Consider the following 21,430-nt stretch of genomic DNA (forward strand, 5'->3'; position numbering starts at 1 on the left):
TCTCTCCGGCAGGGAGCATGACAGATAGTAATAGTGATTGGGCAGAGCTCGCACCAATCGAGCGTGACTGTGTGCAGTTAATTGAATTCATGAGCAAATATGTCTTGTCCCATCGACTGTCCAGCAGCAGGCGCAGCTGCATCTATCTTCAACACTGCAGCCGCTGTAAATCTCTGTGAATGGCTTGAAATTTCGCCTTTAATGGGTCGCCAAGATAGCAGTGCCATCGCTGGCTGAGGTTTCTGTCTGCAGTAACCAGCACAGACTTTGAGAACAGAGATTACACCGTGAAATTAATGAGGTTTAACTTCTTTTGAAGTTGATGATAGACTAAATCAAGTCGGGTAAAGTTGTTTACTTTCTGTTCTCCTGTCTGTTTGCAATTCTGTGGACAGCAGATCTGCAGGCAGGCACTTTTCCAGCCTGAAATCCCTCCTCATGCACAGGAATTTCCAGCCCTGACTGACATGCTTGCTCATCTGTAGGAAGACAAAAGCTGTATTAATTTCAGTTTCAGACTTCCTCCCCCAATTGTTCTGAAAAGTGTCTCTGCAGCCCGTCTGCAACAACGAAGCATCTGTTTGTATTCAAATCTGCACACAGTGGCCAATAAACCGTGTCAAGTTCTATTCAGACAGAGAGACGAACTGTTTTGCATGATCTGATAACCTGCAGAGAGAATTATGTTCATCTCTCAAATCTGATCGTCATGATACGGTTATGCAAAAGTTTTAAATGTTAGGTGTTGGTATCGAATTGGTTTCAGCTGATGAACCATGTAAAAAAAAAAGGAAGTTCAGTGCGTTCTCGTACGACTAAAGTGTGACTGTAAGACATTAACAAAACATGGGTGAAATATATAGTTTTTCAGGACACAATGAAGATGTTCTGGTCTTTATATGAAAAGCTGTTTGTGGAAAAAACATTACAGACCATGTACTGTGTACTGACCATTCAACCCAACACATGACACATGACCCAATACTGTGGGTCATGTGTTACTAAAGAAGACTTCTTAGAAGATGGAGTATTCTGGTTTTTTTCCTCATATAAACGCCGCCTGTGTTTGCTGAACAATCACTTAAAGGCTTTAGTGAAAATGAAATGACGTCAAGATGAAAACAAGAGAAAGTGAAAATCTTGCTGGGAAATCCCGTAATTAATAAGGAGCACATGAGCAGGAAAATGTAATTAGAGTGGTCAAGTTGAAAAACTGGTTCATTTCTTTGAATCACTTATTACCATTGTTTTGATCTTTGTTATTTAAACTTTTTGTTGTTGAAGTTGCAATTAGTTTTACACAGGATGGAAAAGTTTGGATTCTGTTTTCTACCCAATGTTTCACCTCATTCACTCCCTTTTTTAATCAGCTGTGCTGCTCTGAGTCCTGTAGTTGAGGGTAAATACAAAACCAATCAACTATATGTTATTTCTTAGTTAGCTATTATTTAACCATGAATAATCCCATCAAGATTATATTGAAGCCTTATGTGCAGTGTGAAGCTGGTTCTGCATTTCATTATAATGAAAAGCTCCAGATCCAGAAACTTCCACAGGGGTAACAAAATGCAAAAACAACTCATGAAACAAACAGAAAACTATGTGGAATGTAAGGCTCTCTTTTAACTGGACAGATATCACTGCTGCAGAACCAGCATGACCAGGATTTTTCTCATTATCTACTGAAAGTTGTCAGTCATGTGAACCTCATTGCTTCAGATTGTAATAGATGGCTCTGACTCTTCCTATCCTTCCTGACATTTAGATAAACAAAGCATGCTGAGAAGCAAGTAAACAGGAGGATGGCACTTCCTTTGTCTTCCTGATTCTTCAGCTTCACAACAGAGAATTAGTTTGGACTTCAAAGTCAGAATTTAAGGAAGCGGACAAGATCCAAAAATATGTAGTGAAACCATATCTACACACACACACACACACACACACACACGCACACACACACACACACACACACACACACACACACACACACACACACGAAGCTGATTCAGCTGTTGGAATCCAGTGTTATAAAGCAGAGAAACATCCAAAATATGACAGAATTACAGTGGAAAACCACTCACTCTGGATATTTCCAAGGCAGTAGGTGTAGGACGGTGGGATATTTGAAGGTCAGGTTTGGAAAATACCAAACTCGGCCCTGGAAGGTTTAGACTATTATTTGTATTTTATGTGATGAACCAACACAAAGCAGAGCAAATTTATTAAGTGGGAGTAAATATTGTACATAGTTTTCAGAGTTTTTTGTGCATTTGTATTCACTCTTCCAGCTGCAGGTATTTGGGGTATGTGTCTATCAGCAAATCTTGCCACCGAATCTCTATTTGGTTTACTTCTGATCTTTTACTTGGGGAATTCATTTCCTTCCACTTCACAATTATGCCTTACTTTGGATTTTCACATAAAATCCAAGTTAATTAAATTTTTGTCTGTAATAAACTCCTCTTTAACCCTTATTAGGAAACAATTTTGGAAAATACACATGTTTGGTCCAAGGCCTGTTTGTTTATAGGCTTCTTTATGTGAAAAAACACAGTTTGAAATAGTTTAGGCTCTGGAATGCAGTTTTTTTTCCCCATTTAAACTTGCAAGACTAATATTTCGACGTCTAACTCTATCAGACTATCACTCTTGTGTTTGTGTATCTGTTCGAACAGCAGATATTCCGGCTCCTCGGCTCTCATTCATCATTCTCCTCACAAAGCCCAAAGCAACCCCATGAACACAAAGATAACAAAACTCTCTTGATCCCACAGGCAATTCATCCCCCACTGACCCACTTGTTTTCACAATCTGACAAGTGTGATTTAAGAACTGCAGTCTGCGCGCAGTGCAGTGGCCATGTCTGGCTGCGCTTACCTGCTTCAGGGGGCCTAAAGTTAGCCGCATCACCCCTTTTACACGTTACTACTCCCCTGTCACCAAACTAAGACAAATCCATGAATTTATATCTAATGCCCAGAGGTTTTGGTTCACTCTGGATAAACTTCTCTTATTTCTTTATTTGATAAATTGTTCTGTTAGTAGATTATACAAAAAAGAAGCAGCTGCCGAGTACAACCAATGCATAATACAACAACCCTTTTCCTTAGCTAATTGAATTTTCCTGTTAATGTCACATGTCACTGAGGCTGTATTTTTGTGCACAGCTTTTAGTTTCCCAAAAGAGTCCAATGAGGTCGTTTCTATGGACCGATACAAAAGAGTATTCATCATTAGAGTCATTTACTCTGGCTCATTTTAAAAAGATTGTGAAGTGGATCATTCACCGACGTGTTAAAGTAGCTTTCCACAGCCATAGAAGTCCTGGCACAGCAGTGGGCCGTGGGAGGCATCCAACTAATGTGTTTTTTCACCTCCCCCCCAATGCCTCTCCCCCCAAAAAAAGAAATCTCTTTTTAATCCATCACCAGGTGTGTCAGTTTCCAAGTGGGCGCTAATGCTTCTCCATCACACAAAAAAGGAAAAAAGAGCCATAACTCTGAGATTTCTGGCCTCTCCTCCATTGGTAAATAAGCAATGGTTTCTGTGCAATCTTTAGTATTTTGTGGCCATGGCTAATTTGGAGCTGATGCTGGTAACATAAATTGCAGGTGTCCACTTAAGCTTTTTCTGCCTGAAAGTAAGCAATTTAATACCAGGCTATGGTTTGATTTAACCTTAATTTAACAACTTGGAAAACTGAAACAAATCCTAAAGATGAAGAGATAAAATAAGTGATTTTAGGGGGGGCTTGTGTGGTGTAGTAATAGAGCAAGTGCCCCATATATCTGGAGGCTATTAGTTTTCAACAGAGGCATTCAGGGTTCATCTCTGGACCTCAAGACTTTTGCCGTATATTTTCCACCCTTCATTCTGCTGCTTCCTGTCTATAAACACCATAATAGCAGCACAAAAGCTTTTTAATCAATGCTACTTCTTTTCTGCGATCTAGTCCCAAATGGTCACCATCAGAATATGCAAAGGCTGCCATTTAGCAGGAAAGCAGCTAGTTTCAATTAACTCCAAATCCTTCAGCAAAGTTGGATCAAATATCTGACTTGAATTATTCCTGAGGCTTGTTGGTGGCACTGTGGTCAAAATACTGTTTGAAGTTGTGTAATCAACCTCTGGAAATAGTGAATTAAATTATTAAAAATTATTAAAGGCTAAAAATGTATGACGTTCATGTTGGACACACTAATGGCATGCAATTGAAATTGGTGAAACCAACAAAAGCTTGTTTTCTTGAGAAACTGGAAACCTTTTCTCAGGTTTTTCCTTGTTTTTGCAGATCAGTCACTTTCCATGATGAAGTATTTTGACAAAATTTCTTTATAGATTTAAAAATGAAGCAATGCTAACTTTTGGGTAGCATAAGATTTTTGCCACCATTTCAAATGAAAATTTGACTTTAATGTTTTGTTTCCTCATTTGTCCTCCTGCTTCAGGTTTTGGATGCTGTCGCCTCAATGTCATTCCAAACTTTCTGCATCTAGTTCAGCTGCAGCAGAAATGCATTAATTACAAATGTCGTGATGAAAGCCGTCGTGGCATTCCTGCGTATCTCGTCAGCGCAGCTAGCAGCATTCGCTCCACATTTGCCTCTCCGTGTCATGGGATTGTTATCAGACTTTCAACTCCAAGTTCGCCTGAACAGAGAACAAATCTGCATATTACAGATCAAGGACAGACTACAGAGAGAGCAGCCAGTCACTCGTGATAGTAATCACTTCCCCCTTTTTTTTCCTCATGACAGAGGGAAACAAACAAGATCCCCATCACTGCTTTATGTTTTAGTTCCCTGATCTCTTGTTTTTTTTTTCTCTGATCAGTTTCTGGTGATTAAGGGGAAGGTGAGCAGTCAGTTTCCAGAACCTACAGATATAGAACCTGATTTGCATAGATATGCAAATGCACCTGGTGACAATTGAGCTGCCAAGACAGGTGATATCAGTTGTGTGTGTGTGGGCGTGTGTATGCGTTGATCACACCATATGTGAAGCCTGCTAACGGTAACTAGGTCATAGTTTTCACTGCCTGTGTTCCTCTGATGGATGAGTACTGTATTCACAGCTCATGCTGCCTGTCTCAGGTTATTTATGATGGTGCATGCAGTCTACGGATGTTATGGCTTGTATTGGCCTTCCTCACAAAGTAATGTACTCTAAACTTTTTTTTATGTTTTTTAGTTACACTTTCTCAGCTGCAGATTTAAGTTTTCTATCTAACATAATGCATTAAATCTCTCAGGGATGTTCAGAAAACAAGCTTAATCCTCGACTCAGGTGGTTTACTCATTCGTGACTACACTGTGAAAACGCTCCACCTTGACTTTGTTTCGCTCTTCTTATTCTCTCAGCGTCCTCACCAGGCCCAAACATCACCCTGGAGGGACAGTACCACTGCTACAAGGGTCCGGCAATCCCCCTGGACAAACTCTGTGACTTCAGCACCGACTGCCCGCTCGGAGACGACGAAGGCAACCGCTGCCGTAAGTAGAGCGGGACACATTAACACAATGATGTGCTTGAACCACAGCAGGGGCATGAAGAAAAATACTTTACAGGGACAGAACAAATTTCTGGAGGATCTTAAATATTAATCTGTTTTTTAAACCAATGAGACATATTGTACTCATAATTATTTTGTATCTGTTCTGTCAAATGCTTTATCCACTGACAACATCGGCAGCTTAACAACAAAATAATAAAACTTAAATTATGTCTTTTTACAGTAGACATAACCAGGGATGGAGGGCTCAAGATGGCACTTGTTCTCGAATGCTCCGATAAATGGCAAAGAATATTTCGATCTGTTTTATTGCATGTGTAAAAGGTAATGACCAATCTAAGATTACATAGGGGCAATTGTACAATATAACAGCATGCTACATAAATAAAATAAATACAAAAACACAAGTTATTTTCTGAACAATTGTAATGTTGATGATAAAAGTCAAAGACCATAGAGAGCATTTTAAGATGTCTTATGGGTTGGCTAACTCCATAAAGGAATATAGTAACTCAAATACAGAGTGAAGAAAAAAACATTTCTGGGAGGATGAGAAAAAAAGTTTTTGGATAGTCAATGGATAAGATGATGTTCTCAGAGTCACTTTAGACAAAGCCTGTTCTCTCATTACTTACATTCACCACTGAGAACCAACTCAGCTTTGTTAACCAACAAGTTGCATCCTGGGCAAAGTGAGAAATATCCAGTTATAAGATTATGTTTCTGAAAAAAATTGAAAAAAAAAAAAAAATTGAATGATTGCATATACACCCACTTGGTACAGCGGGGCTGGTGCAGATTTATTGTTTGTGTATGAAGGTATATGCTGCCACTGTTAGTCTGCTGCCCATTGATTAAGGTGAATTGTGGAAAATCACCTTTAAGGAACCAAACCCACCCAGTACAGCTGACCGTGTTTGTGTGCCCTCCTGACTTAAGCACAGAGAGAAAAGCCCAAAATAAGGGCGCAGAAGATATGCATGGCTAGCAGTTCTCATCCTTGACATATTCCGTAGTTGGTATTTCTATCTCCTTGCACATTTGTTTTCTGCTTTTCTCAGGGCTTAGGAGCAACGCTAGCCAACTATGCTGATATCTTATTCACAAGTCCCCCAGGCCAGGCGCTTATTGTGTGTGTCTGCTTGTGCGTACCCTGAATCTTTTTATAGCGCCGCCCGCATGTACGCAGCTTTAAATTGTCTCTGAGATTTGTGTGTAACAGCTCAAGAGTCTCACGGATACCGTTGAAAAGAATAACAACAACAAAGTCGCGGATTAATTCTTGTTGTGTTTTTTTTACCTACATTAAAGCGACCAGAATTAATTTGCCTGTACCCACAATGCAGGTCAGCCTCCCCTTGTGCTGCTTATTAAAATGATGCCTACTCCCATGTGTGTGTAGGTTTGCTCACAATGGGAGCCGGGAGATAAGAGGGTAACGATAGGGTGAAAATCCCAGCCAGGCGCAGATTCCCTTTCTGCTGCGAGAGGATTTATTAGCGCTAATTGGCTTGAGAGGCAAACCCAAGGGTGTAATCTCTCTGTGAATGTAATAACTGTATGTGTGTATAACATTTTGATTTTGAAAGACACACTTGCACATTTGGAATAAATTAGTCTATCAGAAATAAAAGTTGGATTTTATGTGTCGATGATCTGGTTTATGTTTTTTAAAACAGTTTTATGTTTTTAAACAGGGTTTCTACTATTTCTATTCATCAGGTCATGTTCCACATTTGTCCAGACTCAACATTTCCACAGTTCTTTGTCCTCTATGAAAACTTACAGAATAGGGGGAAGGGAGAGATTTAAAATTGTAGAAGTTAGACTAAACGCTGGCCAAAGTGAAACGGAAAATTACACTTGTATATACAATTATGGTTAAAAACACAGAATACAAGCAAAACAGAAATATTTTAAGAATGAAAGCCCACAAAAAAGGTATTGTCCCATGTCTGAGGAATCTTTATAGTATCTGCCTTCTTAACTTCTACCACAGAATGGGCCCAACCAAAGTAATCAGTGTCACCCTTGTTTTTGTGCGTTTTGCAGGGCATTCAAGAGCATCTAGTTAGTATATCTGAGTGTTCTTGCTGAAATCTGGTATTTCAAAATGTCATTAAGTGAACAAGACCTAACCCATGCAGAAATCTAAAGAAAAACAATATAATCCTGAATTTTATCTAACACCAAACAGGAAGTGCTGTTTTCTCACTCTTGTCATTTGTCAGGAAGTAATTTATTGTGCCTGATGCAAGCAGCAGCTTCACAGTAAAAAGCAACTGAGCCTCATTTAATTGCGTCTACTAACTCTACTAAGCTCATAATAAATGTTTATGAGCAGAATTCAGTTTGATGTTTAGTAAAATGTATTATCATATATTTGTGCAAACTAAGTCATGAATTTATAATCTAATTTAAAATAATGTGTTATTCAACTTGATAACATGACTGAAAATAATACAGAAATGTGTCCTTGTTCATCTAGGTGAGGGCAGTTTTCTTGCGTAACGGTTATTAATTATTTGGTTTAAATTTACACAATTGACAGTTTGATTCATTAGTCCTCAGGACTGAAGACTAATGAGCTGTGAGAATAAAAAACAGTGTTTAGACAGCCTTTTTCTTGTTGCCAAATTAACTTGATGTTCTTTAATTTCTAAATTTAAACCAAAACAAATTTCCACTTCACTTGAATTTTCAATTAAACCACCTTCAAATGTTTTACAGTATTGTTTTAGCCTAAATGCAGCTGCAGTATTTCAACCAAGCAGAAATCAAAGTGAATAACTTTGTATTTTGTTTGCGGAGATTTCCGTTCAAATATATGTTTATAACTCCTAATCAGTTAAAAAAAACATTCAGTGTTTCCTTACATCATATTTTCAGGGTGGTGACATCAACATCTAGATGAGAAATAAAGTAAATATTGTGGTTATGATGAATCCAAAGGGAAACATATTCAAGAATTTGATGGAACTGGTCCTTGAGGAACTCCAAACTGGCTATGGACAGAGAAAGTGGTGTCTGAAATATGACCAGAATCACTGAAGAGCAGATGCTTTAAAGCTAACACACTGCATGAGAGAAGATCGACATCTATAAGGGATGATGATGATGATGACGATGATGATCTTCTGAACCAAAGGTAGCACATAAATCTAACAGCCCTTCATAGCGAGGTTTCTTGAGTGGTCTGTTAAAACTAGTTTGCTAATTATTTTTAAAGCATTTGTTTCCTACCATGATATTGTTTAATCCAATCTGAACATTGTTATTAATTATGTTTATTTTAGCAAATCTAGAAAAGACTGATTTTTTTTTCACTCCAAAAAAAGTTTTTAACAGGTTTATGGAAGAATAAGGAGATCAACAGATCAAATATATAGATTTATATATCGACCTGATGATACCTTGATGGGCGGATGGGCAAGCCTACAAACTGACGATTAGGATTGGGAATAAAATCTGAAAATGCAACTATTTCCTGTTCTGTTTTCTTTTTACATGTTTGTTTTGGTAAAAATCAAGGTAAAAACTGATCATCTAGCTGAGGAAAATGTGTTGCCTGCTGAGAAATGTCATGGTTCTGTTACTTATGTTAGACTACTCAAACACCAGCTATTAACTGTTCTCAAAACTATTAAGAAACACAACCTTTATCTTTTAACCTTATTAAAATCAAGGACCAATGTTGATCAGACCACCTTTAAACTATCATATGTCTTTTGTTTTACCTACGTTTGTACCTGCATGTCTGTAATTCATTTCATATTCTTCAGTCACCCATCCTGATTACCCCCTGGTACTCATATCACATAGCATCTCCTCTCTGATACCCTATTCTCTATGATCTATCCACCAGTTATCTGCCTCTGATTTGATCTATTTAAATCCTTTATAAGCTCTGCCAAGGCTCATTATTGGTAAAAAGCAGAAAGAGGCTGGAGGAACAAGCTCAGCTGGTGTCAATCACAAAGATTCCCGACATATAAGGAAGCTCGAGTCCCCATGGATGATCCCTCACCATCCTACTAGCGCATCATTATGCACAAACACATCCTCAACTCTCTGAGAGTCCCAGCTTCCTCTGCTTGATCTCAGCCCGGCTAAATTCAGCAGACGCCCCACTGCCTTCCAGCTCCACATTTGCCCCGTAACAAATTGGAAATGCTGCTTTGCATCAAAGCGTAAGACGCCATAATTTAAGGGGTGTTTGAGGTTTTTATTTTTTCCATTATATTTATTCAGCCTTTATTTAACCAGGAAATGTCTTGAAATGGGAAGATCTTTCAAGGGTAACATTGCTCAGAAAATATGTAAGAATTGCAGACTTTAATTGGTTTTAGCATTTGATTAAAATGTGTGTAATTTCCTAAAGCAATTTATTTAATTGTAAATGTAAAGTATTAAAATACTGTTGTTCATTCATATACCAGAATCAGCCCAAAATACTTTTCTGTCTAGTTTTTTATTTCCCTGACTAATTCTTAAATCACTGATCATGGAAAAAATACTTTGTGTCTCGCATTGACACCCCAGGCCTGATTCACACCTGGTATCAACAGCTGTCCTACAAGATCAAATCACAAGTCAACCGCTAGCATCAATAATTAAATGTCACTTCTTCAGTCAAAAAGCAAAACAGGAAATCCAAAGGTTGACTAAAGTTTTCTCCAGTCTTGAGAACCCTTCATGTATCTCAAAAATGTAGTATAAAGTTGATCAGGGGTCTGTGATCCTAGCACAAAGTGTTGCTGTAGTTCAAACTTTGGATGCATCTTCTTCATCACACCTCAATCAAATGAACAATTAATGAATAGGTCTTTACAAAACTTGACAAGCGGGTAATTTAGCCTTTTGATTCGGGCAGGAGGAGTTGCAGGACAATCGCACTTGAGATTTCACTTCAGTCTGCTTTACATTTGCAGCATTTTCTTCAACTTAACAAAGGTTTCTAAGTTACTTCTGAGTATTTTCCAGATTAACTTTGTGTAGTAAAAATCTGAACTCCTACAAAATCCACAGTTTCTAAAGCAATTAATTTACCACTTACTAAAATTAGCACTTTGTTGAGGAGTCTTCTGATTTTAAAACACAATCCTGTTATCTTTGGTAATCATTTATCACCGTCGGCGCCACATTTTGAGTCAGTACATTTTCTAAATGTTCTCCAAATGTTTAAGATATTTGCAGGTAGATTTCTCTGTCATTCTGAAACTTTCTGATACAGCCTTTATTTTGCTGATATTTGGCATTTCCACTCACCAAGGTACTGAAACATAAAGTCCATCTTCAGCCTTTAAGAAAACACCTTGAGGTTTTGTCTCAAAACTGACATTTGGAGCTGCTGCTCATATTGTTGTCAAAGCCAGAAGCATGCTATTGCCACCACAATGTTTCACTGTATGTGTGATTTATATACTGTATTTATTTATTGTATTAGTGATACACAGTGGATTTTTTTTTTTTTGCTTGCCAAACATGTTTTAGAAATGTCTCAAAATGCTGCTCACCTCAGTCCTGGAGGAATTGTGTTTTGTCGTGCAACCTTTTACATTTACATGAAGAATGCAGCAGATTATCACAAAGAGAACACAATCAGCACTTTGCACAAATGTCTACAGCTCTTTCAGTGTTGCTGGCAACTTTATTGGCCAATAAGCCTTTTCTTTTCATGCAGTGTGCTTTGGAGAAAATATAGTTTTTTACTGTCAATCTTGTCTCATACTTCTATGGTTTTAACTACAGGATGCTGATAATTGTGCAAAGTCCTGCTAGGCAAACGGAACTTTATTTCAGACCTTTCAGTTTCCCTTCAAATGAGTGGTGAGGCCTGCTTCATGTTTTTTTTTAAACCTTGAATGTCACAAACTGAAGGGTTTTTTTTGTTATGTTACCCTTTACTTGAATTTAAAACTGTGACATTTATAAATACTTAACTATCCCAGATGTTTATGTTCATACGTGCAAGACATGATGATATATGACTTTTTTATGCATATCATCTCATAGTGACTGGTTTATGCAAGGCAAGGTTATTATTGTCACGAGATACAGTGGATTTCTTGTAGGAAATGTAGGTTGTTTGCAACAGACATGTTCCATTGAGAAATGTGTGTTTGTTTTTAAATTCAAAACATGTTTCTGTTATAAAATTGCCAATCTAAGATGGCTTTTGTTGGCCTGCCTGGTTCACCAAAAGAATATCTCCTTTACTACCACATGATCTGTGAAAAGGCCCCAATCCCAAACAACTTTTAAATGAAAGAATCATAAAGTTAACTTTGTAATAAAGCTTTGAAATCAAAAACTGAAGCTTTTGATATCATGTTCAAGTGAAAGAGTGATTAAATATTGATGAAATTCACAATATTTTCTTAGATCATAAAAGCAGTATTTGTAAGCAGTAGGTTAATATTTGTTTTTATGTGTGGGTTTCCCAGCTGAGCCCTGCTTTCTGTGGTTTAAATGTTATGTCTGATCATGGTGTTCATGTGGAGACTCAAAATTGGCCAGAGGGTCTTGTTTTCTCTTTACTAACTCAAACATTTTAAGAGAAATATGTCTGAAACTTCAACAATTACAGAGCAGCATATTACATTGCTGGCTGAAAATCTTAAGGTGGATGGTGGCTTTTTCTTTTCTTTCTTTTTCTTTATTTTTTGGTAAGAAGCAAAAAAAAGATGAGGATGTCTTTTTTTCTTGGTTTGTTTTGTTTTTTGCTAATCAGTCCTTTTTTACAAGGTCAGAGTAAGCTTTTCTAGTGCTTGTGTATTATCCTTTTTTTAAATTTTCATAAATATAATAAGACATCTTCCTATTTAAATGTAAAAACCTACAAATATATTCAAACTAAGACAAAAACACAGTAATCACATTTAGATATTGTTTTTATTGTAAAAGAAATAAAGAACACTCTCTTGCTCCTTATTGTTTCCCTATTAGTCACAGAAGAGAAAATGCACTGACTAAAATAAGCCCTGCCTTTTTACTCGGAGCTGCCCTGAATGTTCAATCTGAGTAGCACACAGCTTAAAGTGAAATGAAGTTGCAATTAAAAATGTGCAGACAAACAATAACACTGAGAGGTTTGTGATTGCAGATAAGAAATTGAAATCACAGAAAGTTGAAAAGGTTTTAAAGTGACCAAAGTTATCATTTATAAAATCACTTCTAAAGTCCTTGAAGAGAAAGTTAAAATTTTTCAGCTTTTACAATAAACATTTAAGAACTCCTGAGGCTAAATAGAGGCTTTTTGTGTTTCACTGATTTCAAGTCAAATGGTACAAATGAACACTTTAAACTGCACTTAAACCCGCATCACTCTGTTCCACGAGAAGTGGATCACTTTCCTAAAACTCACGCTGTCAATAAATGAATGAATGCAGAGTGGAATGCTTTTAACTAAATTGCATTATTACCTCATCTGGAGTGAGAAGAGTTTCTTGCAGCACTACAAGGTCCTTATGATGGGAAGTACTCATTGTTGTCTCTGACTTGGACCTTTTAAAGTTATTTATTTTTCTTTTGAACTTTTCTAATGTATAACAATAGAAGATGGTAAAGTGGTCAACAATAGAAGATTCTGCAGTTTTTTGGTACCTTTGAAACATATTTGATTTATCTTCATCAACTTTCTTTAGACACATGTTAGTGGATGGACTATATAATGTAGCAAATGAACATTTTGTCCTAAAAGTTGATGAGATAGGCAATGTTCACACAGCAAGAAAATACAACACAAATCATTTTTTCCAATTCCAATCTTTTCACACATAAAAAAGTCAGATTTGTGTAATTTCCATATGTGGTACTAAATCGGATACGTATTTGATAGTTTTCAAAGTGTGAGTCTTGTGTCATAATGAACTTAAATAATGATTAATGCAAGCAACTTTCTCTTTTACTAGCTTCCTTCATCCTATGATGGTCTTGGTTTGATACAGTTGACTCCTATTGCTCAACAACTTTAAAATTCATCCAGAAATGGCAGCATTCGTTTTTATTTCAGTAATCATTTTGTTGCTGTGTGACGTCTATGCTCTTGTTCTGTGCCTGTGGGTCACTTTGGGGTCATAAACTGTCCACACAAAGTCTGATTGAACGATCTCGCAAAGAGAAAAAAATTTGAGTAAAAAATCGGAATTGAGCATCAAGACTTCTTGTGTGAACATGAAAGTTGGAAGATGAATGTATATCAAAAACTTTAATCCATGATTTCGCATGTGTAAACTATTCAATCACCAGCTTTGTTTTTCACCAACATTATGTCACCAAATCTTCTTTCTTCTCAGACTATTCAATTTTTATTCTTTCCAGTTTCCCACTTGGTGTAAATCTGAGATTTCTCTGCACCACTTCCACAATTTTCATCACCACATCAAATCCTGTGGGCCATTACCCTGCTCCCCATATCTACTGTCTCTTTTTTGAGCCTCTCCGCCTTTACATGTCACTCAACTCCCTTTTCTCTTTCTCTTTGGATGTTTGGCTGCCAGTGATGAGTCCACTTTCTTGCTTCGTTATACATAAATCACTGAGATATTCTCTCCTATCTCTTTCCAGGAAACTTTCTCAACGGTAGCTACTGCTCTTTTGAAGAGGGCGATTGCAGCTGGCAGTCAGTTCCTGGTCGAAACCTCTCCTGGAGACGATCCCCATCTAAAGGAACCAGGCAGAGCTGCCCCTCATCAGGTTCGTATCACACGCGTCTCTGATGTAATCATATTAACATTCATTTCCAGCCTCTCAGAAGTCTAGGTGAGCCTTACAGAGATGGACTTCAAAGAGGCAAATATTGGGCATTTCAAACTGCAAAATAACACAAAGCTAACCTTGAACATATCGACTTTGTGAATTTGGAACAACTGAGACTTCAGATGTGCCAGATATAGTATTTCTTGGCTTGATCAGTGGTCAGAACACTGGAACAAACAGAATCCCACTGGATTTAAGTGGCTGTGGAGAGCTGGCCTTATTGTGAGGGGTCGGCTGAAAATGTATTTATTGATTCGAGAGGAGCAAATAAATGTGTTGTTTTCATCCCTATTGTGATGTTAACTTCAGTCACTGTCAATTAATTCTTTGAAATGCTTACGCAACAGTGCAGAAAAAAAGAGACAAATTAATGATATGCAGAAAAATAGAATGGTTTTGTTTAATAGAACGGTTAAGTTTAAACCTATTGAAACTAGATATTTAACTACACGGTATAAAAATACATATTGCCATTTTTTTCACTCTGTGACATTAGATGAGATTAAAATATTTTTGTTTCAGGTCTGGTAAGATTGCAAAAATTGTTTGCAAAATGTCAAAATAGTAAATGTTTTTATCACATTATTTAAATTAAGATATTTGATATTATTATTCCTTTGAGCAGTCCATCCACCTGATAAATATGTTTTATTTTAAAATATGCATATCAATACATATCAATCTCAGAACAAATTAAAAAATAACTTGTAAAGCTGAATTTCATAATCCACAGTGAAACATGGGATGAATGGCTAGTCAGAGAGGAAGCCGCCCTTACTCCAAAAGCAACATAGAAAGTCAATTATAGTTTGCAAATATACTCAGAGGCAAAGATTTCCCTTTAGCAGACATGTACTGTATGTTGTTGTAATAAAGCTGAAATTAAATGTTTGGCTGCAATCATTGTCACTAGGCTTGAAAGCAAAGGGGGAAGCTTCCGATCCAAACTGTGGGACGTAACAGCATCATGCTGGGTGCATTATTTGCTCATATTTATGAGTAAGGAACATTATGTAGAAATATTTTAGCGATATTAATATTTGTGCACATGGGTTTGATCCCAGTTCGTGACGTGAGAGTGAGTGGAAGCAGACCTGGCTGAGTTCTGTCAGGGGAAATGGGCCAAAAACTCAGCAAAGTACAATGAGCTGTTTGTGGAAAGTTACCTGAAAACAACTGACCCCAAGTCAAAAAGTTAAAAGCGATGCTAGCAAAAATTCCAGGAGTAATATTTGGTAGCATTTATGCTCACAGGAAATGTCTGTAAGTATGAATTAGAATTTATTCCACTCATGTTTCTGACATTTAGCAAATACAAATGATTTTCCTCATCCTAACTGACCTAAAACAAGAAAAGATTTTAGTGTGATAGATAATGAGAAAAAAATAGTTATCTCTCTTATATGGTGTATGTAAGTGTCTGGTTTAATTTGTCTTCATTTTGAGTGTACACTTGATTACGTATTTTATATTGTGTCCCTTCATACCTGTGTTATATATGTGTTTTTGCAAAGGGGTAACATTTACAACAGAGGGGGGCCATTCCAAAGGTCAGCGGGGCTCAGCGCTGCTGAAGAGCCCTCTCTTTCCCCCTCCTCTAAGAAACTCTCTCTGCACGGTGAGTCCCTGTAGTTTTTTATTTTTATTTATTTTCATTTATAGTTTACAACAAAACCCAAACCAGGTTTATTCATTGCCTTTTGTTTCCTGAAGTTTTGGAGGGAAATGAAGATTTTTAGCGTCATGTTGTTAAATTTTAAAAACTTTGCGTGTTGGTTTTGATGAGGAGATGTGAGTCGACTGATTCCTCTCCGGACATTTATTAGGAACATCAGGGCATAAAACCATTCTTTTATGCAGGAGCAGCAAAACAAAGCAACAAGTTTTCCAGTTTAAAGTTTGTGGGAGAATAATTAATTTAGTTATAAATGTGGTCAGAAAGCAAAGAAAAGAGTCTGAGCTCTGAAATTTTTGTGTTTCAAAAGATTCAAAGAGAAGGTGACCACAGGTTGTAAAACTCATGCATTTTTAAAACCCTCAATGTGTTCTGGAGTGAAGTTGTATATATTCTGTGGTATAAAGGTTTGCTTATTTGTTTTATTTCTTCTCTGTACCCTGACCTTTCCAACCACCTCTTCACCCTTTGCATGCTTCTTCAAACATTTACGCATGGAGGAACAGTCAGAAACTAGAGGTTAGAGCTTAATGCAGAATAGATGGAACAAAGAGGTAGATCTGTGGGTCAAAGGGTCAGACTATAAGCATTTTCAGAACTCACAGAGCACTGGAAATGTCGTTAAAACAGCACCTGTAATGTAGGGCACAGTAGAGACGCCCGATGTCTGTGAGCAGAAGCTGAGACCGCCTCCATATTCTGTTACCTCAGAGCTTCATGACAAACAGCCAAAGATGAGACAAAATTCAGCATTAGCCCTTTAAATCCTTCCATTTAATTTTAATTTGTTGAGTTTGATGTGTTTTCTCCACTCCTGGATAACTTTGGTCAGAATTGCTGACTTGTAGCTAAGAGTCAGATCAACTGTGCATCCATGTCATAAAAATACTTCCAGCCTTGATGCCCAACATGCTTATGGAGATTTCTATCAACAAGTGTAATGCTTGGAAGCATTTAGTCACCATATGCTTAAGACAGAGTCTGCCCCATTTAAACAGGGAAATTAAAATATTTAGTTGGCTCTGAGAATCACATTTACATTTAACTATGTTTTTACTGTTTAAATCCTGTGATAACATATGTTTTTGTTTTTTATTAGTTTGGGCATAATATTGCCTACAGCAATTTATGCTGAGTATGAGATGTGCCATTTCACCCCTCAAAAATCCAACTAATAACCCAGTTTGAGTTTATTAACTGTACTGAGTATAAATAGATACATTTCAAAACTCCATTTATTTTAGGAACCAAGTGAAACACATTTTATAGATTAATTACACATAATGGATGTGTGAAAGCCTTTATTTCTGTTGATTATGATGATTTTCCACTTACAGCTGAAAAAAATATGGCATTTAAAATTTGGAATGTTACATTTGACCAATAAAAAAAAACATTTTTAAAAACACAAGAGTAGGCTTAATGATCCACTGCATCTTCTACCCTTACATCCACTCCCATAAATCTCCTTTCTGGTTTTCCCCTTGGCCTCCAGCCTGGCGTCCCCAACCTCAGCATCCTCCTACTGATATTGTTTCTCCTCTGAACATGTCCAAACCATCTCAGTCTGGACATGAGCTGTCCCTCTCATGTACTCATTCATGATCTTATCTATCCTCATCACACCTAATTAGAAACTCAGCATCTTGAGCTCTGCAGCCTCTAGCTCTGCCTCCTGTTTTTTCCAACGTCTTTAAACCCCACAATATCGCTGCTCTCACTACTCTCCTTTATTTCTATCACACCTGACACTTTTCTCCACCCATTCCAACCTTCTTTCAAACGCTTCTTCACCTCTTTTACACACACTGTTGCTCTGGACCATTGATCCTGAGCAATTGAAGTCATCTACATTCTTTGTTTATACTCCCTGTCACCTTTCCCTTCTCATTCACATACCTGTATTCTTTCTTGCTGCAACTAATCTTCATTCCTCTCTTGTCCTCCACCTCTCTAGCTTTTATTTTAACTGTGCCCTGCTCATTCTGCACATCACAATGTCATCTGCAAATATTATATCCCATGAAGACTCCTGTCTAATTTCATGTGTTAGTCTGTCCATTACCAAAGTAAACAAGAAGGGGGCTTAGAGCCGATCCCGGTGGAGCCCCTCCTCCACCATGATCTGCTGTCACTCCTACAGCACACTTCACTGCTGTCTTACAGACCTCTTTCATATCCGTCACAACTATAATATACTTCTCTCCCTCTCCAGACCGCCTCATGTAATACGACAGCTCCTCTCTCTCCTCCCTATTAAATGCTTACTCTACATATACAAAGATCCAATGTAACTCCCTCTGGTCTTCTCTGCACTTAAACCAAAAATAGCATCTGTAGTACTCTTTCTTGGCATCAAGTTACTTGGCCCACATCTGACCCAAGCCAAGCTTCCACCACTGTTTCTTATAGCTTCATTGTATGAGTCATTGTACTTTGTTAAATGGTGAAAAGAAATTGCCTCCTCTTTCACTTCCATATAAGACATTTTAAAACTGCATCTTCTCTTTACCATGTGCTAAGATGATTTGAATCTAACCCACAACATAAAACACACAGCAGATTCCAGACTTTCATTTCTTCAACAAAGATGAAGCCGAAATGAAAAAAATAATAATTATAATGTGACCACATTTATAAAAGAAGGTTTTCTCTTATTTGTTTGTTTAGTGTACAGGTGCATATTCATGTGACACTAAAAGGAAAAGATTTCAGCAACGACCATAGAGAAAAAATTGTTGTTGGCCATGAGAATGAAATAATTATAAAACTAGTTGTAAAAGTATCTAAAGTCTGTCATTCTACATTCAGAAAGATTATTCACAACTGGCCATGAGGTGAATGTGGAATGCAGATGGCCTTTTTAAATGTAGACCTTTGTTCTGTGAGTGAGTTGTTTCTTTATATTAACAGACCAGAGTAGTGTCCATTAAACTGCAGATGGTCGCAGTTCATGCATCTGCACCATGTTCACTAATGAACAGGATCGTAGATATGTAAACTCCCTCAGATAAAACAGAATCCAAAACAAGACCCAGACAGGGTGGTCGTCCAAGAACCAAATAACCTAGAGTAGCTTATTCTCATGTGCTGTTCACTGTTTGCAGCAGTGTTACACTCTTCTGAAAACTCCTGCACTGCACACTGAAGGTCATGACCTATGGACGCTAACTGAACCACATAATCTTCAAAAGGCAAAGATGAAATCATAAGGCTCACATGCGGCCATGGGATATGGGTCACGACCGAAAGAAAGAGAATCCAGATACAAGCAGCTGCATCCAGGCTGCAGAGTGGACTCATCTTTAAAGACAAGAATGAGCTCAGTCATCCTCGGGAAGCTTGGATAGAGTCGCTGCATCAAAAGGAGACAGCTGAGGTGGTTCAGGCATATGATCAAGATGCCTCTACTGCTCTTCCCTTCAGAGGTTTTCCAGCCACATCCTACTGTGAAGAGAGAGTAGAATACACAGAACTCGTAGGAGGAACTATAACTTTTCACCTGAGATTAACTGGATCCCCTGTAGGATTTTAAGAGTGTCCTACGGGGGAAAGGATGTCTGGGTTTCCCTTGAGTTCAAATTCAGCTTGTGGGCTAATATTTAAAATTCATAAATGCACAGTTGGAAAAATACTGAATAAGTAGGGCCTATTTGGAAGGATTTCCAAAAGAAAGTCACTTCTTGTCTTAAAAATAAATGTCAAACCAACCGTCAAGCACAGGGGTGAAGAGACAATGATTTAGGCTTATTTTGGTCACCACTTAATTAATCTTTACATGTCAAGGTAAGAGTTAAAAGAGATGCCATTTGTCCAAAAGTTGAATGTGGCTTAAAGTCAGTAATGTGTAGAATGATGACCCCAAAAAGCAGCATGTTTTCCACAGAATGACTGGAAGAAAACTCTATGGCAGAACCTTAAGAGGTGCCGACACAAATGTCTGGATTCCTAAACAAAATTAGGCAATGTTGAAAGAGGAGGGGACACAATTGCCTTTTCTGCACTCAATTTTGTTCTAAGCAATAGTGAATTGTTTTTTTCCATACTCAGTTTTTCCTGTATGTCTTAACTTTTGTCTGTGGAATTCTTTTTGCTGTTACACTTTTGAGGTTAAACATACAACCTGAAATAAAGATTTCTTTCATTTTTTCGCTTTACAAGAGACTTTTTTAGTCTCTGCAACAAAGGGGAATCACTAACAAGCTCTAACCCCCACGTTAAACTTTTGTCTTTTTATTAGAACAATTGAAATCTTCTCTTAACTCCAACAGGTGAGGTTCTGGTTCTGTTCCGGAGGCTCACAGCGGGACTCGTTATCTCTGTGGATCGTGGAGAACAGCACAGGGCCAGACGAGCAGCGCAGACTGTGGCACTCAGCCAGCGAGTCCAAATCCGAGAGAGGCTGGAGGCTCATCACGCTTCCTCTTTACGGGCTGGCAGACTGGTACGCTCACCTGCTTCACCTCTTGACAGACAGCAGTGATTGCAACAAAGCAGTGTGTTTAGATTGTCTGCAGGCGTCAAACTGTCAGCTCCACTTTAAATGCTTAAGAGCAGATAAGTCATCTGAATCTCATTCAAACATGACTCTGACACAGTCACACAGATGCTCACCACTTCCTCACACCCCTTCAGGTGGCGTTTTCGTTCATTTTTAAGGAACTGCTTCCACTCGGCTTGACAAAATTAATGAATCCCACCGGGGTATCCACAATGGACTTTCCAATGAGTACGTCTGTGAAAAAAATTTAAAAAAAATACCCCCTTCTCTCTTTTCTTTCCACCTGTCTGTGACCAAATGAATAGAACCTAATACACAAAACCCTCCCTATTCTGCTTGCCTTCCAATTAACTCTGGCCTTGATTTCCCTTCAAGAAGAGAGAAATTAAAACAAATCAAACAAAGAAGCAACCCAGAAAAGGGCATTTCATCTCTGTTTGCCTAAGTGAGGGTTTCTTTCAAGCTTGAACAATCCCGCTCCTCGGAGAGTGATTAATTTTTGATTCCTGGGTTATGTAGTCAGCTGTGCTTGTGCTTTTGATTTGAATGTCATGTCCATAAGCACTGGGTGAACCTCCAAGACTTTGCTCAGTGACCTTTGTAAAGCTTAAATAGAAACAGAAAGGCCACCTAATGTGTAGGTAAAAGTCAAGAATCAGCAGATGATTTCGATATATAAAACTGCTACCAAGTGAAATATTACATCCGCATCAACATAGAAATCTTTCACCATCTGTGAGAGGACTGCTTCTATAGTTATATTAAATATTTATGTTAAAACAATTGATGCACATTTCATGGCTACTTTGAGTTATATTAAAGTGCAAAAAATGATTCGTTTATAATAAATCTGTGCTGAAGAATGATTTGTTTCCTCTCCAATATTTAATAAGAATATTCATTCTTATTAAAAATTCATGACATAACCAATTTGAAGAAGCAAATAGACTTTTTATCAAAATTAGGGTTTATTTCATCAGTCA

The 21,430-nt window shown here is 37.7% G+C and overlaps 1 protein-coding gene across 3 annotated transcripts in view; it reads left to right on the forward strand.

Annotated features, from left to right (window-relative positions):
• The window catches only part of alk (ALK receptor tyrosine kinase), a 408,994-nt gene that overhangs the window by 329,381 nt on the left and 58,183 nt on the right, over positions 1 to 21,430 (forward strand). For all 3 annotated transcript variants that reach the window (XM_023352508.1, XM_023352509.1, XM_023352510.1), the window contains 4 exons: positions 5,360 to 5,491; positions 14,080 to 14,208; positions 15,786 to 15,889; positions 20,218 to 20,390. In XM_023352508.1, coding sequence (XP_023208276.1) covers positions 5,360 to 5,491; positions 14,080 to 14,208; positions 15,786 to 15,889; positions 20,218 to 20,390 — 538 coding nt within the window. The remainder of the gene's footprint in view (positions 1 to 5,359; positions 5,492 to 14,079; positions 14,209 to 15,785; positions 15,890 to 20,217; positions 20,391 to 21,430) is intronic.

Source organism: Xiphophorus maculatus, chromosome 19 (genome assembly GCF_002775205.1).
Source record: "Xiphophorus maculatus strain JP 163 A chromosome 19, X_maculatus-5.0-male, whole genome shotgun sequence".
Classification (NCBI taxonomy): Eukaryota; Metazoa; Chordata; class Actinopteri; order Cyprinodontiformes; family Poeciliidae; genus Xiphophorus; species Xiphophorus maculatus.